Genomic DNA, 13,653 nt, shown 5'->3' with positions numbered 1-13,653 from the left:
GCCTCTGTTTTTACCAGTGTGAGAATTTGCCCAATTAGTAACATTTACTTCTCCTTCAAATCTACAGGTTACATAATGGATATGACAGTCTTTAATCTAATCTGATGTGAGTAATATAACTGAATCAATTTCCATTTGTTTGCCTGTTTACAGTAATTTGTTCCACCTCTGTTTTTACTTAATCTTGAAAGTCAAAGTTAGTCTCTATTACATATGAAGAGGACTGAGAAATGGTGCAGGTAAAGCAAGATCAACGAAAATTTACTGAATACTTGCTGTGAGTCATGAGCTGAACTGTAGCCTTTCCAGCAAATACTACATCTATTACTACTAACCACCTCTTCCCTCTCTTTTGTCTTGTATCGGCGAGGTTGAGTGTGCTGAGGCTAAAATCCCTGGCCAAGTTCACATAGTTGAACTTGGTTGGCTGACCCCATTGCCCATATGCTTTCTCCCATAGCGTATATTGGATCAGGGCTCAAAACTCATTGGCAAGCCATCAAAGTTCCATTTGAACTAAAAAAGAAAAACCTGTTTTCTGAAATGTGAACTCTAATTACACAAAATGGATGCTTCTGAAAACAGTACTGTCTCATGGGGAGGGCTCTAAACTTTGAACTACAATTGTAGCCTCATGTTATGTAGAAAGGGAGTTTACAGAGGTGACTAGTCAGTGTAGTGTGTTTCCCCCACGGGTGGCTGAAGTTGCTGGAGGAACAAGGTGTGGGGACAGAGCCCCAGAAAGCAGTTTCCAGGCTCTCGGCCTCACATAGAAAGGTGCTGGCTCGGGTAGTAAATGGCCATCAACTGTGATTGGATGGCCATCAGCTGTGGCTAGTTGGCCATCAGCTGTAACCCGTAAGCCATTGGCCACTAATATAACTGCCATGGCTACGCTAGCAGAAAAAATGGGGCCTAGCAAGAAGATGGTGGCTGGCAAGCGCGGACTGCTGTTAGGACGGCGGGTTGCAGATTATGTAGATCCTGCTTCCTGTGTCTCCAACCCCGCCGCCCAGCCGCTGGCAAGAATATAGTGATATGACTCCCCTACTTATGGCTCCGTGGGTGTTTCTTTTTGGCCTCACCATGTCCTGCGTTCTTATGTGGGGAGCGGGAGCTGAGACCCCGCAGGCCACCCCGCGTGGCACAAGGGAACTCCCGAGGCCTGGTGTACGCATGGGGGCTTGTCTGCAGCAGGTAAAACTGCTTTTTGGTCTGGAGACTTGCTCTTCTATGCGGGCTGCTTGTGTGGTGCCCCTTCCTTGGCGAAACAGTGGCACTAGGGTGGGGGCTGGGGTGGAGAGTGGTGCAGAGGGTGGTAGAGGGATGGTGGGGGTGGTTGGCTGAAAACAATCCCTACCTAAACAACCATCAAACGCCTTCTCATTGGGAGCGTCTTTGCTGGATTCTTCATCACTAACACCATCACCCCTATAACCGTACCTCAAATAACCGTACCTCACTACCTAAAAATAACAGCCTTAGCCGTAACTGTCCTAGGCTTCACCATTGCCCTAGACCTAAATTCAGCCACACAAAACCTAAAATTCAAAGACCCTTCAACTCCATTTAAATTCTCTAATCTACTTGGTTATTTCCCCATTGGAGGAAGAATAAGCCCTGATAACTGTAACGTATTTGTGACTCTAGTAGCAAAGAGAACTCAAAGACAAAATGGCACAGTAGGTGAGATTTCATTGGGGTTGGCGACCCCTGTTTTGTCCACCCTTACCTCCAGTTTCCACCCTGGAAGCGAAGTGTTCTTCTGTGCTTGTTTTCAACTTTGTAACCACCAGTAATCACATTGGTTTAGGAGATTATCATGTTTTAGTTTTTACGGATAATGCAAAAGCGTTCACTGACTCACTGTCCCTGCAAACTCCATGTGTCTGTATTTCTCAGAGTGGCCGCTGAGCCAACAGCCTCAGCTTTATCTGGTCTACTTGTTAAAAAATAGATGTGTAGGCCCCACTCTAGGCCCACTAATTAATCTCTGGAAAGAGAGCCCTAATCTGCATTATGAACAAGCTCCTCATTCTAGTTGCTTCAATTAGAATTCATCCCTGCCCATTCATTCATTGAAAAGGTATGTATGCAGTTTTACCCTACTTACGGGGTCTGGAGATAAAAGACATCAAGTCTTTCTTCTCTAGGAGTTCCAAGGTTAGGAAGGAATACCCCTCAGTTATGTGTTAAAAACTCACAGCACTCTGAGACTCCAACCTTCAGTGTTTTCCTCGTTGCTGAGTGCCTTGTGAAGCAGCCAGGAGGCTCTCATTCGAAGGAGGCAAAAGTGTGGAGGGGAGTGTGAGCATGGTCAGCCTGGGGAGCCATGTTGGCTGAGAAAGATACATTCAGATTTGTAAGGTGGGGCTGGATTACAAGTGACATTAAATGTTACACCATGTTGTTTAAACTCAACATTACAGTAATCTCTTGAAGATAAGGAAGCACATACCATTCACTTGTGGACTTAATCCATGTTTCTTCATTCAGCAAATGTTTACTGAACCACTTTTTGTGCTACACATGATACCAAGAAAAAAAAAGCATATTTTTTTTTGTTTAAAAGTCAAGGACATGTATAAAGAATTTTAGGATGGTTTTCCTTGAAATTGATTAAAATACGAAACAGCTTTAGGAATGGAAATCCTGCATTTGTTTTTGATGCCAAAACAGATACATGTCAATATGTGACAATTTCAGGTGGTCATAAAAAGTATGAACTAGCCCTTTATGATCAGAGATGGAAATGACTGGAGATAAAACTGCAGTTTTTGCTGGAATAGGTGAGCCTTCTCCCTTCTTAGCCGCCAAAGTTTGTCGGGTGGGTTACACTGTGCAAGTCTGTTATGGCTCAAAGCCCAGGATGGTCTGTCTAGTCCATTCATAAGCAGCAAAAATATCTCAACTTCTAGAATATTTTTTTCTTGTGCTTTATTTTAATTCTATCTTGATAGTTCTAAATTAGTTGTGGTGGTAACACATTAGGTTTCCTGGGTCTGTGGGAGAGAAGAATTGTTCAGAAGCGATCGCAGCAGTTTGCATTTCCTGAGCTGGTTGCGGTTCACTTAGTAGCTTTATTGACTAAAAGAGCAGGTGATTCATATAAAGTCGAATGTTAGAATGCCGCAACCAGGGCTTTTGAAAGGACTACCCCTTAAGTGCAAATAAATAATGATGTGAACGCACAGCAGACTCTAAAAGCATATTAGACTATCGATGAGAATGAATAATACATGTTTTCTGATAGTGTTTGCTGTATGTGGCAGGACGTTTTAAACAGGGAGGAGAAACCCTCTGCATCAGGTCTGCATTCAGCCAACCTTTCTATTCAAAGACAAGCTTACCTGTTATCTGCCGTATTTAGAGCAGCATCCTCAATTCAGTTTGATGGTTAAAACTTGTAGAATCAACCAGGAGCTAAGCTAACACTGTGAAAAATTGGTTTCCACAATATGCACATCATGACTTCAAACCATTTTGTCCATATGATTGCACTGATTTCTGCATTCTTGTCTTTATGTGATGGGTCCTAGTGCCATAGAAGTTGTCGTTGTGGATGATCCCTGGAACTGGCCAGGTCTCATTTAAAGAAATGGAAATTTCAGTGATAATTTAGCGTGGTTCTTTCTACTCCTCAGTGAAAGCTGAGTTTACATAACTCAATTTATAGTCCTGGTTGTATTGACTCCTCTTACGAGTTTGTAATTTCATGTTTACGTGTGTAACGAGTCTGCGATATTTGTCAAGCACCCATCACGCACCAACAACCATAAAACAAAATCTTTGTGTCCGGGCCATCAGATATATGTTGAATAAATCTGAAGAAAGCCTTTTGGTCAATGTTCAGGTGAGGCTAGATTTGTTTTACTGCTAAAACTCCCAGCACACTACAACAGCATGTAAGAAGGTTAAGTAGTAGTGATTCAGATTAACAGCCAAAGATGGATGGCTTATTTAAAGACATGACAAGATAATAAAGAAAGAACAAAGAGAGTAAAAGCATTCTTAAGAAGTAAGCTCCTTTTTCCATTTTTATTGGAAATCCATGTCTGATGCCAACTGTGCATTCCCTTATCTCTTAAACCCTTTTATAATGCAATGAGCAGATGTGCTTTCCTTTTGCACGTCAAATTATTTCACAACAAGGCCTCCCAGGTTTAGTGGTTACTATGTTAATTCTTTAACATTTTAGTTTATGAAATGCCTGTCTTTTTCCTCCCAGTACTTGAGAACTCCTAAGTGTTGTAATATGAAAGAAACTGAGAAGATAAATGAGCGGACAAATAAAGACCTAAAGAACTGAGAGATAAAGGACTGTTTCAAAGACACATGATCTAACATTTACTATAGCGAGATCTTATTGAGTCTTTGGTCTGGAATAATTTGGATTTGACCGTATTCACTTGAAAGAGAGTGATGCTGGGTCTGGGAACAACCACTGGATTTTGAATTTGCCTCACTCCGTTCTCCCCCTTTCCCCACCTGTATTTTAAGTGTCCCTCTCGACCAAGCTTAATTTTGACGTATTTTTTCAGTGTTCCGAAACATTGCCCTATTAATTATTTTCCTTCTTTTTACTGTAATTTCTCTCTTTATTTTTGTCTCATTCCACCTTCCCATATGTATCAGTTCTTCCAAAGCCTTATGAATAAAGAAACAAAACTCAGTCTTACAAAATTGCAAGTTTTTGCCTTGATTTTTGCCTGCGCTCTTTAATGTCGACCATTGTGGGTCTGTTTTCTGGCTCCTCGTGTGCTCTTAAGCCCTTCCAAAGAGAGGCATATGTCACTCCAGGGACAGTAGTTGACAGCACCTCCCCAGATCAAATCACACATATCTGTTGTTATCTTTCTTAACCTTTTTGCAGCAGCAGGTAACTCCATCAAGCTGCTTTCTAAAATTCTCTCTTTTTGGTTTCTGAGATTTTTTTTTTTCCTTTCTAACTTCTTGAAGAGCTGATATTCTGCTTTTTTGCCACCTAACTACATTCTCCCTATTAAGCAACTTTATAGATTGATATTCCATCATCTCTCCCCCCAGCTCAGTGAGTCCTTACCTGTCTCCTAATGTAAATAGGGTTTTCCGATAATCTTGACTGGAACCCTTCCTGTTTTTGCTCTGACATAAACTCTACCCACGTCACCATCTTCTTCTATAGAGAGAGCTTCGCCATCTTTCAAGGCACTCGATCATGATGGTTAATAGACCACGTAAGACCACGTGCTTTGCTTCACCCCACATCTCCAGACTGTTTCCTGTATGATCTTGGGTACATTATTTACCTGCACCATACCTTAGTTTCCTCACGATAAAGTGGAGATAGTAATAATTCCTTCCTTGTAGGATTGATGGGCCAGGTAATGGGTTAAACATGTAAAAACTAAGTAGTAAGACAGTCCTAGGCAGAGTGAGGACTGTGTGTGTATAAGTACTTTTGATATTTCTACCATCACAAACTTCACCTCTACAAAACATTTTCCTGATTCTCTAAATCAAATGAAAACTGTATTGTTTTTCATTCTCTTCTGACACTTAAGTGACTCTTATTTTAATTGTCTCTGCATTCCTTGTCCCTCTGGCTAGAATAGAGTAGGCCTTTTGCTCACCTATGTTTCTTGTCATGGCTTCTAATTAGTACTCACTTCAAAAAAGTTCTTTTTCCCACTATGACCAAGTCTGCCTTTCTAGACTAATTTCTGAACATCTGAAGATCTTGAGGCCACTCTGCATGTTGGGTTTTTGATGAGAGATCCGCAAAAATACTTTGAAGATGCTTCTGTCGAGCTAGCCTGGACTTTCATGAAGGAGAAAAATGGAGGGGTCACTTGTGATTGATCTTCTATTGTACTGGAGGGTTTTCTGATTTTGTAGATCTAAGTCATCTTAACGAAACTTCTTTGGGAAAATGGCGTTTTAGAAGTATGAATGTGTGTTTACTTTTTTCCAAGTATTTCTTATACATTTTTACAGTGCTGAACATTTTTATTGTGACAAGGGAATAAATTTTCTTGAAAGTGTTTTCTGTATAATTTTACTCATGATAATAGGTATACTTTAGAAATTTAGACATGGGTTGGCGATTCTTACTATAGTTTCCTCTCCCCGAAAGATTCTCATTTCCTAATTGTTGGTGATGTTACAGTTGCGAAATAGAAGCTTTTATCGAATCAGACGCTGAGAACAATGTCTAACATGGAAGTTATCATCTGACATTGATAAACCCTGACAGCAAATCATTATGACTGAACACATTCTGGTAGGAATATCAAAAATACACACAGGCTACATTACCTTTATTTCATTTTCCTCTTTTAGAATAAAGGTTTTGACCACTTAAAAGAAAAGGGCCAGTCATTTGTTGGAAATAGAAATTGGTTTATATAACCAAATGTTTTAACATTTTTTCTCTATTCTTATTGAAAATACTTTTTGAATTTATTGTGTTTCCTTATGAAAAGAATCTGTGTAAATTCTTAAGATCGAAAAGTGTTTTTCCTTTCTCTTATCTCAGTGTGTTTGACAATACCTTGGAATTTTTCAGCCTGAGTAATTATAAACCCAACTTGTCTGGTGATGAGTTTGTCTGCAGATACAACTCATGAGTCATTCTAACATGTTATCTTTTTAAAAATTCCTAATAGTTGCCTTGTATATAAAGCTGTTGAACCTTTGCAGCCCTGAATTTTCAGAGTGACAATTGCTTGTTCAAGGGTACAGTGAATATGCTGCAGCCACATATTTAACTATCCAGAAACATTGATACATTCTTAGGGTCCTTGTGAGGCAGATATGTTTTCTTCTGATTGTAAGATGGAAACAAAATCAAAAGGATACTGTTTCTTGTCTTGATCACATCAGGAAGCAGCAATCAAACCAGAAATAATACTCCAGTCTTGTACATTCATGTTGGGTTTTGCTATGGACTGGGAGTCTTCACTGGCGTCTGTTTGATTTCATCCTTAAGTATATTCTCTTTGTTCTAGATTAAATTGTTAATTCATCCAAATTTGTATTTTCAAAATAGAAACTTGTCAATGAATGAGAGCTTGGTATAATTCAAACTGTCCCATATAGAAAATACCTAGATATTATTAGTGCAGAGACAGAAGAAGTGAATAGGACTAGCTCATGAAGTCATAAACATTGTAACTTTTGGATCATATGGGGAAATTCTTTTTCTTGTTTTATACATCAGTTAATGTATCAATTAATTTTAATTGTCACAGAATTTTGTTGTTCATTGACAGAGTAGCAAAAATGTAAAAATATGCTAATGAGAAATGGAATGGGGAGGTGTCATGGACTATTAGTAATTGTAGGAAGAATAGAGCACATACAAATCTCCCATGGTTTGGGGATAGTTAATTCCTGGAAACTGTCATTATGCCATATTGCATTTTCTGAAGAGGGACAATGCTATAACTGGGGCTTGCATTTTTTTTCATGCAAAGACTTGTGCAACACTAGCTAATGGATATAACCAACAAAATGCTACCAAAATGAAGATTCAACAATTATAAGTGGTGATTATCTGCATATCAAAACATCAAAAATTCAGTATGTGGGCTGAGATGAACATTTAATTACCGATAATATTGCTTGCCACTCAGATGCAGAAGGGTTCCTGAAAGCTATTTAGATGGCCCAGGTGTCTAGAGGGCTTCTTCTGGGATGCCTGATGGCATGCTATTACCTAGACCTGCCTCAAAGTACTGAAGTTTTAAAGTTGGTGATGATAATGCTATCATTGTTCCTCTTACTCACACTCTTTTTGATCCAACATGTCCCCCTTTCTCCCTCACCTACATCCAACTAGACTAGTTAGTGTTTTAATTCAAGGAATAAATAGAGGAAACAGTGAAACATAGCTCCCAGAAACCTCATATCTTCATTTACAGATAATGTGGCCATCTTTCAAGGCACTTACTTGATGGCTGAAATATTGATTAGACACTATCTGGGTGTGTAGGGCTGTGCCTTCCTACGTCTTAAAACACTGTAGCTTAGATTTAGGTTTAAGTGACTTTCAGGGTGGATTCCTAGTTTCTGGGTGTTTTTATTGCCCCCCTAACTGCTTTTTTTTAAACTTCAAAGTTGCAGCTTCCAACTTTCTATACCAGTTGATTTTTTTCCAAAATTAGAAGTGATAGAAATGAGAAAAATAATTGAAATATATGCCCATCACTCTGATTTTGGAAGGATCATGATACAAATCTCCATTGGCAAGTGGGGCAATGAAAAGTTTAGGGACAGAGAACACCTGAATTTTTGGATTTTCTTTATTGTCTTGTCAACATCTTGAGTCTACGTCACCCCAGATCTGTACCCATCCTGGGTCTAGGGGGTAACATTCCTGAGATGAGAGCTCTGCCCATTTGCCTGCTTCTTAGTGGAGTTCCCTTTGACCTCCTAGATGGTACCTTCCTGCCTTATCTAATTTTGTTGGGCTCAGTCTTTTGCTTATTGTACTGCTCCATGAACTAAGCTGGTTAGAATTTCCATACGGGTAAAACGAGGATGCTAATGATATACTTACTACCTTATGGTAGTGTTGAGAAGATCAAATAAAAATAACTTAGTAACGCGTTTAGGATTGGGATTGTGCCTGAGACCCAGGAAACAGTAAATAGATTTTGAATTAGAATTTTAATTTACCCCTGGGTGTAGGCAAGGTTTTCACCCATATTGTCTTGGGAAATAACCAGCTACCTTGCTTTCCCAGGTTTCTCTTGGATTCTGTAAGCCTTCTGATACTTTATTATAATACTAGCAAATACAAGAACACTAGCACAAAGTAGAAGTGTTTATTAACTGTGAGTTTGAAAAACAAAGGAATGGAGACATACTTTCTTACTTACAACTTGGTTATGTGCGTTCATTTCCTACCCAGAAACAAATCAACTGGGCTTAAAACAAAGAATAGAAAGTGACCTTAACTGAGTTTCAGAAAACCAATTTTAGTAATGTAGATTTTAGGTTTGTAAAGCAATATGATTTTAAGCCTCTGAGGATAGCTGTATAGAATTTCACGCTGTGTGTGTCAGAAAGCGGCACTCCTATGTTACGTTTACAGTGCACACTACATTTACATTTTGTCTTCTATTCTGTAATTTCTAAGTTGGTGTATGGGTTTCTATTATAGAATTGGGAGAAGGTCCTAAAGATGGACCTGTCAGGTTTTTTATTTCTTAGTTATCTTGACATGAAATCTGACATTATTTTGACATACACCATTTATGTGTACTGGCTAATTAAGAATTCAATGAAAGATTTCTAACTACAATTTAAAATACCGATCTAGTTGATTTCTTTACATTTTGATTTATTGCCTTTGTGATTGTTTATAGGATAAAAGTATATTTACTTATATTTTTACCGTACATGATTATTCCCACTTTTGAGGGAGAAATAACCACAGATTAAGTCAAATACAGACTGCTGGGTGTCTGAAGTGCATTATGACCAAAAGCCAGTCCTTTTTAAAAAAAGATATGTAAGAGAAATTCTTTCTTTGATACCATAATAAAGGTCTTTCTTGAGAATAGGAACTAGTATTTCAGTCATCTTTCAGTTTATTGCTTTTTTTTCCTCCCAACTATTAAAGCCATCCCAGACAGGAAATTAGCATACAGAGTGAGGAGACAAGTTTTGACTTCAGTCGAAATTCTTCAGATTAGCACTTTTCTACCCAATACCTGGCTTTTAAATAAAATACGTGTAGGTGATTTCACTGTCATGAATTATGATTTCAAGAAGTGTAATGAATAAGTAGCAAATTTTCTGTTCTAATGGACAATATTTTTTTTAAATCATGGAATATTTTATAATCCTGTCAGGAGTGGGCCCTAACCTGGAATCGAATCAGATAGTCTCACCTGTATTTGATAACCTCCACTGGGTCCCAAGGCAACTCTTCCTGTCTCTATTGGAGTTTTCTTATTTGTGGAAACTAAAAAGGATATTGGAATGTGATTTCTGCCTGTTTCATCAGGAAAAAGCAAATGACCTGATTTTCCTCTAAAGAGTGACATTTCAGTGGGTTCCCACTCATACATGATGCCATAAAAATGCATTTGAAGGGGAAAAAATGAAATGCCTGTTTAGCTCTGGCAACAGTTGTGGCCTGAGTTTCTTATTTGTAAGTTTATAAATTACTATTTATCTGGATTAACGTTTTGGTATCAGAGGAGAAAAATTCAGGATTCAAATACAAAAGCAGGTTCTTACGCCCAAAGTGTCACCCTCCAGTAAGTTTGAGACTTAACTTTGAGTGAAAAAGGCTGTTAATGACCATTGAACTTGTATATCTAGTTTGAATTCTAGTCAGGACATTGATAACGTCAGAGACTTTTATATTGTTATGGAACTATTTCTTTTAAGGCAAAAAAAAAAACCCTTCAAAGCAATGAATGCAAGTGTGACACGACTAATAAACTAAATGTAACTGAAAACACTATGCTTTTCATTTCTTAGGGGATAATTTTCCTTTAACTGATTCTACTTAATGACAGTATATACCAGCTCCTGCTTAACTTTGGTGTTTGAAGATGTGTGTGTTTATATGAACATATATATGAATAATGGAGTTTGAAAGGAGTTTGTAGTTTGAGGTTATTTTCTTGAAATGTGTGCTTTATTACAGCTGTGCCATTTCTCTGGATCATTTTAAAATTATAAAGCCTATTATTAGCTATACTGTAGATCTAAAATGGCTGCCACTGCCATTTTGTACACGTAAGAAAATGGCTTTAAAAGAATGATGGCTTTTTAATTTTTAGCCTTTCTTATGTGTACAAAAGAAAATGGTGTTCGGTATTTGGTGTTTGAGTGGGACATCAGAAGGCTGATAGGAAACCAGTACTGCTCCCCTTCTCTTGACAATGGCAAACTTAGTCTTTAATCGCGGATTCTTTGATCTCAGCTTATTTCCTCAACGTGCTGTGATTAGACAGACCTTCTATAACTGAGCTCTTATTATGATTCACTGTTTTATTTATAATGGTGGCAAAATGCATGTAAAAAATTTTACCGTGCTAGTCATTTGAAAGTGTACGGTTCAGTAGTGTTCTGAAGCCTTTACTTTGCAAAGGGAAGCCTCTTAGTTTTTGTAGTTGACAGTCTTCTTCATCCCTTCCCCTGCTCTAACAAATCACCACACATTGAGTGACTTACAAACAATAGATAGGTATTTCTAATAGTTCTGCAGGCTGGAAAGTCCAAAATCAAGGTGTGGGCAGATTCAGTGTCTGCAGAGGACCTGCTTCCTGATGGGTAGACGGCTGCCTTCTTGCTGTGTCCTCACATGGAGAAAGGGGCGACTGAACCTAGTGGGGTGTCTTCTCTAAGGGCGCTCATGCCTTCCAGGAGGGCTCCACCTCCACGTCTTAGTCACCTCCCACAGGCTCCCCTCTCCTAGTGCCATCCCTCTGGGAGTTAGGATTTCAGCCTAGGGTTTGGGGACGTTCACAGACCTTCAGTCTAGAGCCTCAAGTGACTCCTTTTTGTTCTGTTGTGTGTTGTGCTGTGTTACAGAACTCCAAGATGGGCGGCAAGCTGAGCAAGAAGAAGAAGGGATACAACGTGAACGATGAGAAGGCCAAGGAGAAAGACAAGAAGGCCGAAGGAGCGGGGACGGAAGAAGAGGGAACCCCGAAGGAAAATGAGACCCAGGCGGCCGCCGAGACCACCGAGGTGAAGGAGGGCAAGGAGGAGAAGCCGGAGAAGGACGCCCAGGACGCTGCCAACAAGCCGGAAGACAAGGAAGGCAAGAAAGACACAGACACGGCCAAGGCAGACGCGCCGAAGGCAGAGCCCGAGCCGACGGAGGCGGCCGCCGAGGGGCAACCGGAGCCCCCGAAGGCTGCGGAGCAGGCGCAGGCGGCGCCCTCGGGCCCGGCGGCCGGCGAGGCCCCCAAGGCTTCCGGGGCCGAGGCGCCTGCGGACCCCGCAGCTGCCTCCAAGGGGGATGACAAGAGCAAGGAGACAGGGGAACCCACAAAGACTGAGGCTCCCGCAGCTCCTGCCGCGCAGGAGACGAAAAGTGACGGGGCCCCGGCCTCAGACTCAAAACCCAGCAGCACTGAGGCTGCCCCGTCGTCCAAGGAGACCCCGGCAGCCACGGAAGCGCCCAGCTCCACGCCCAAGGCCCAGGCCCCCGCAGCCCCAGCAGACGAGGTTCAACCTGCCGAGGCCCCGGCAGCGAATTCCGATCAAAGCGTAGCAGTGAGAGAGTAACAAGGACAGACCGCCTCTGGAAAAGAAGATCACAGCTCAAAAACAACCAGTTTTTCTCTCTCTTTGTCTCTCTCTGTCTCTCTCTCTCTCTCTCTCTCTCTCTCTCTCTCTCTCTCTCTCCTGTACTAACTTGTTTCAAATTGGAAGTAATGATATGTATTGCCCAAGAAAAAAAAAAAAAAAAGAAAGGATGTTGTCCCATCAAGGGAGGGAGGGGGTAGGGAGAATCCAAATAGTATTTTTGTGGGGAAATATCTAATATACCTTTGGTCAACTTTACCACTCAGTCCTGGATTTTCAAGATCAGTGTCTGAAAGTACAGTACATCTTTTGTACGTGAACTGCTGTTTCCTGCACTCCGCCACTAAGATCCGATATCTTGTTTTCTGCAAGGGGAGGTGGGAGTGATGCGTTTGATGCCGCCCAGCGGGCCTGTTCCAAGGCAATCAGATCTTTATGAAAACAGTATTTTCTGTGTTTTCTTTTTAATTTTTAGCCTTTCTTATTTTGATATTTTTTGAATGTTGTGGATGAATGCCAACTTTCAGACAGCCCACTTTAGCCTGTCCACATGTATCTCGATGCCAATACTCCATTCTTCCTCCCCAGGTATTTTTGGGAGTAATAAACATTCTCTCATCCGACTTAGCCTCCCTAGATTTCTCATGACGAGTTAATGCATGTCCGTGGTTGGGTGCACCTGTAGTTCTGTTTATTGGTCAGTGGAAATGAAAAAAAAAAAAAAAGTCTGCGTTCATTGCAGTTCCAGTTTTTCTTCCATTCTGTGTCACAGACACCAACACACCACTCATTGGAAAATGGAAAAATAAAAAATAAAAAAAACAAAAAATGTACAATGGATGCATTGAAATTATATGTAATTGTATAAATGGTGCAACAGTAATAAAGTTAAACAATTAAAAAGAAGTAACAATGACTATTGGTTTTCTTTTACCACCCCTTTCTCCTCCATAATCATCTCAGAACAGAGCTCTGTATCTGGCATTTTCCTGGATATATTTGGATAAAAGTCTAAAGCAATATCCTCAAATTTTTGTGAACATTATTTAAAAAGTTAGCTGGATCGGTGTCAATCTTGGAAGAGGCTAAACTGAAAACTTACTATGTCTATGAATATGCACCCTGTAGAACTGTGGGTGTGATTACTATACTTAAAAAGAAGAAATATTTTGAATAAAACATTAAAAGACAGTAAATTGACTTGATTTTGAAGGTAGGGAAGAAAAGTATTATAAGATCTTACAGAAACATCATATGTATGTGAGTTGTGAAACCTCTGCCGATCATTTTGTTTTGTCACCTTTTTATCATATTTGTGGTAGAGCCTGGGAAGGGGACTGCATGTCATGAGCAGGCAAGGGGACAGCAGCAGTGTGAGAGTTGAGCATGCAG

At 40.1% G+C, this 13,653-nt stretch overlaps 1 protein-coding gene across 1 annotated transcript in view; it reads left to right on the top strand.

The window, feature by feature from the left end:
- BASP1 (brain abundant membrane attached signal protein 1) overlaps positions 1–13,159 on the top strand; it is a 48,145-nt gene extending 34,986 nt beyond the window's left edge. Inside the window, exon 2 of the mRNA XM_081052867.1 lies at positions 11,539–13,159. Coding sequence (XP_080908993.1) covers positions 11,548–12,240 — 693 coding nt within the window. The 5' untranslated portion in view covers positions 11,539–11,547 and the 3' untranslated portion in view covers positions 12,241–13,159. The remainder of the gene's footprint in view (positions 1–11,538) is intronic.
- The last annotated feature ends 494 nt before the right edge of the window (positions 13,160–13,653 follow it).

This window comes from Rhinolophus hipposideros, assembly GCF_964194185.1.
Source record: "Rhinolophus hipposideros genome assembly, chromosome: 7".
Classification (NCBI taxonomy): domain Eukaryota; kingdom Metazoa; phylum Chordata; class Mammalia; order Chiroptera; family Rhinolophidae; genus Rhinolophus; species Rhinolophus hipposideros.
This window is presented reverse-complemented; position numbering and strand designations above follow the sequence as displayed.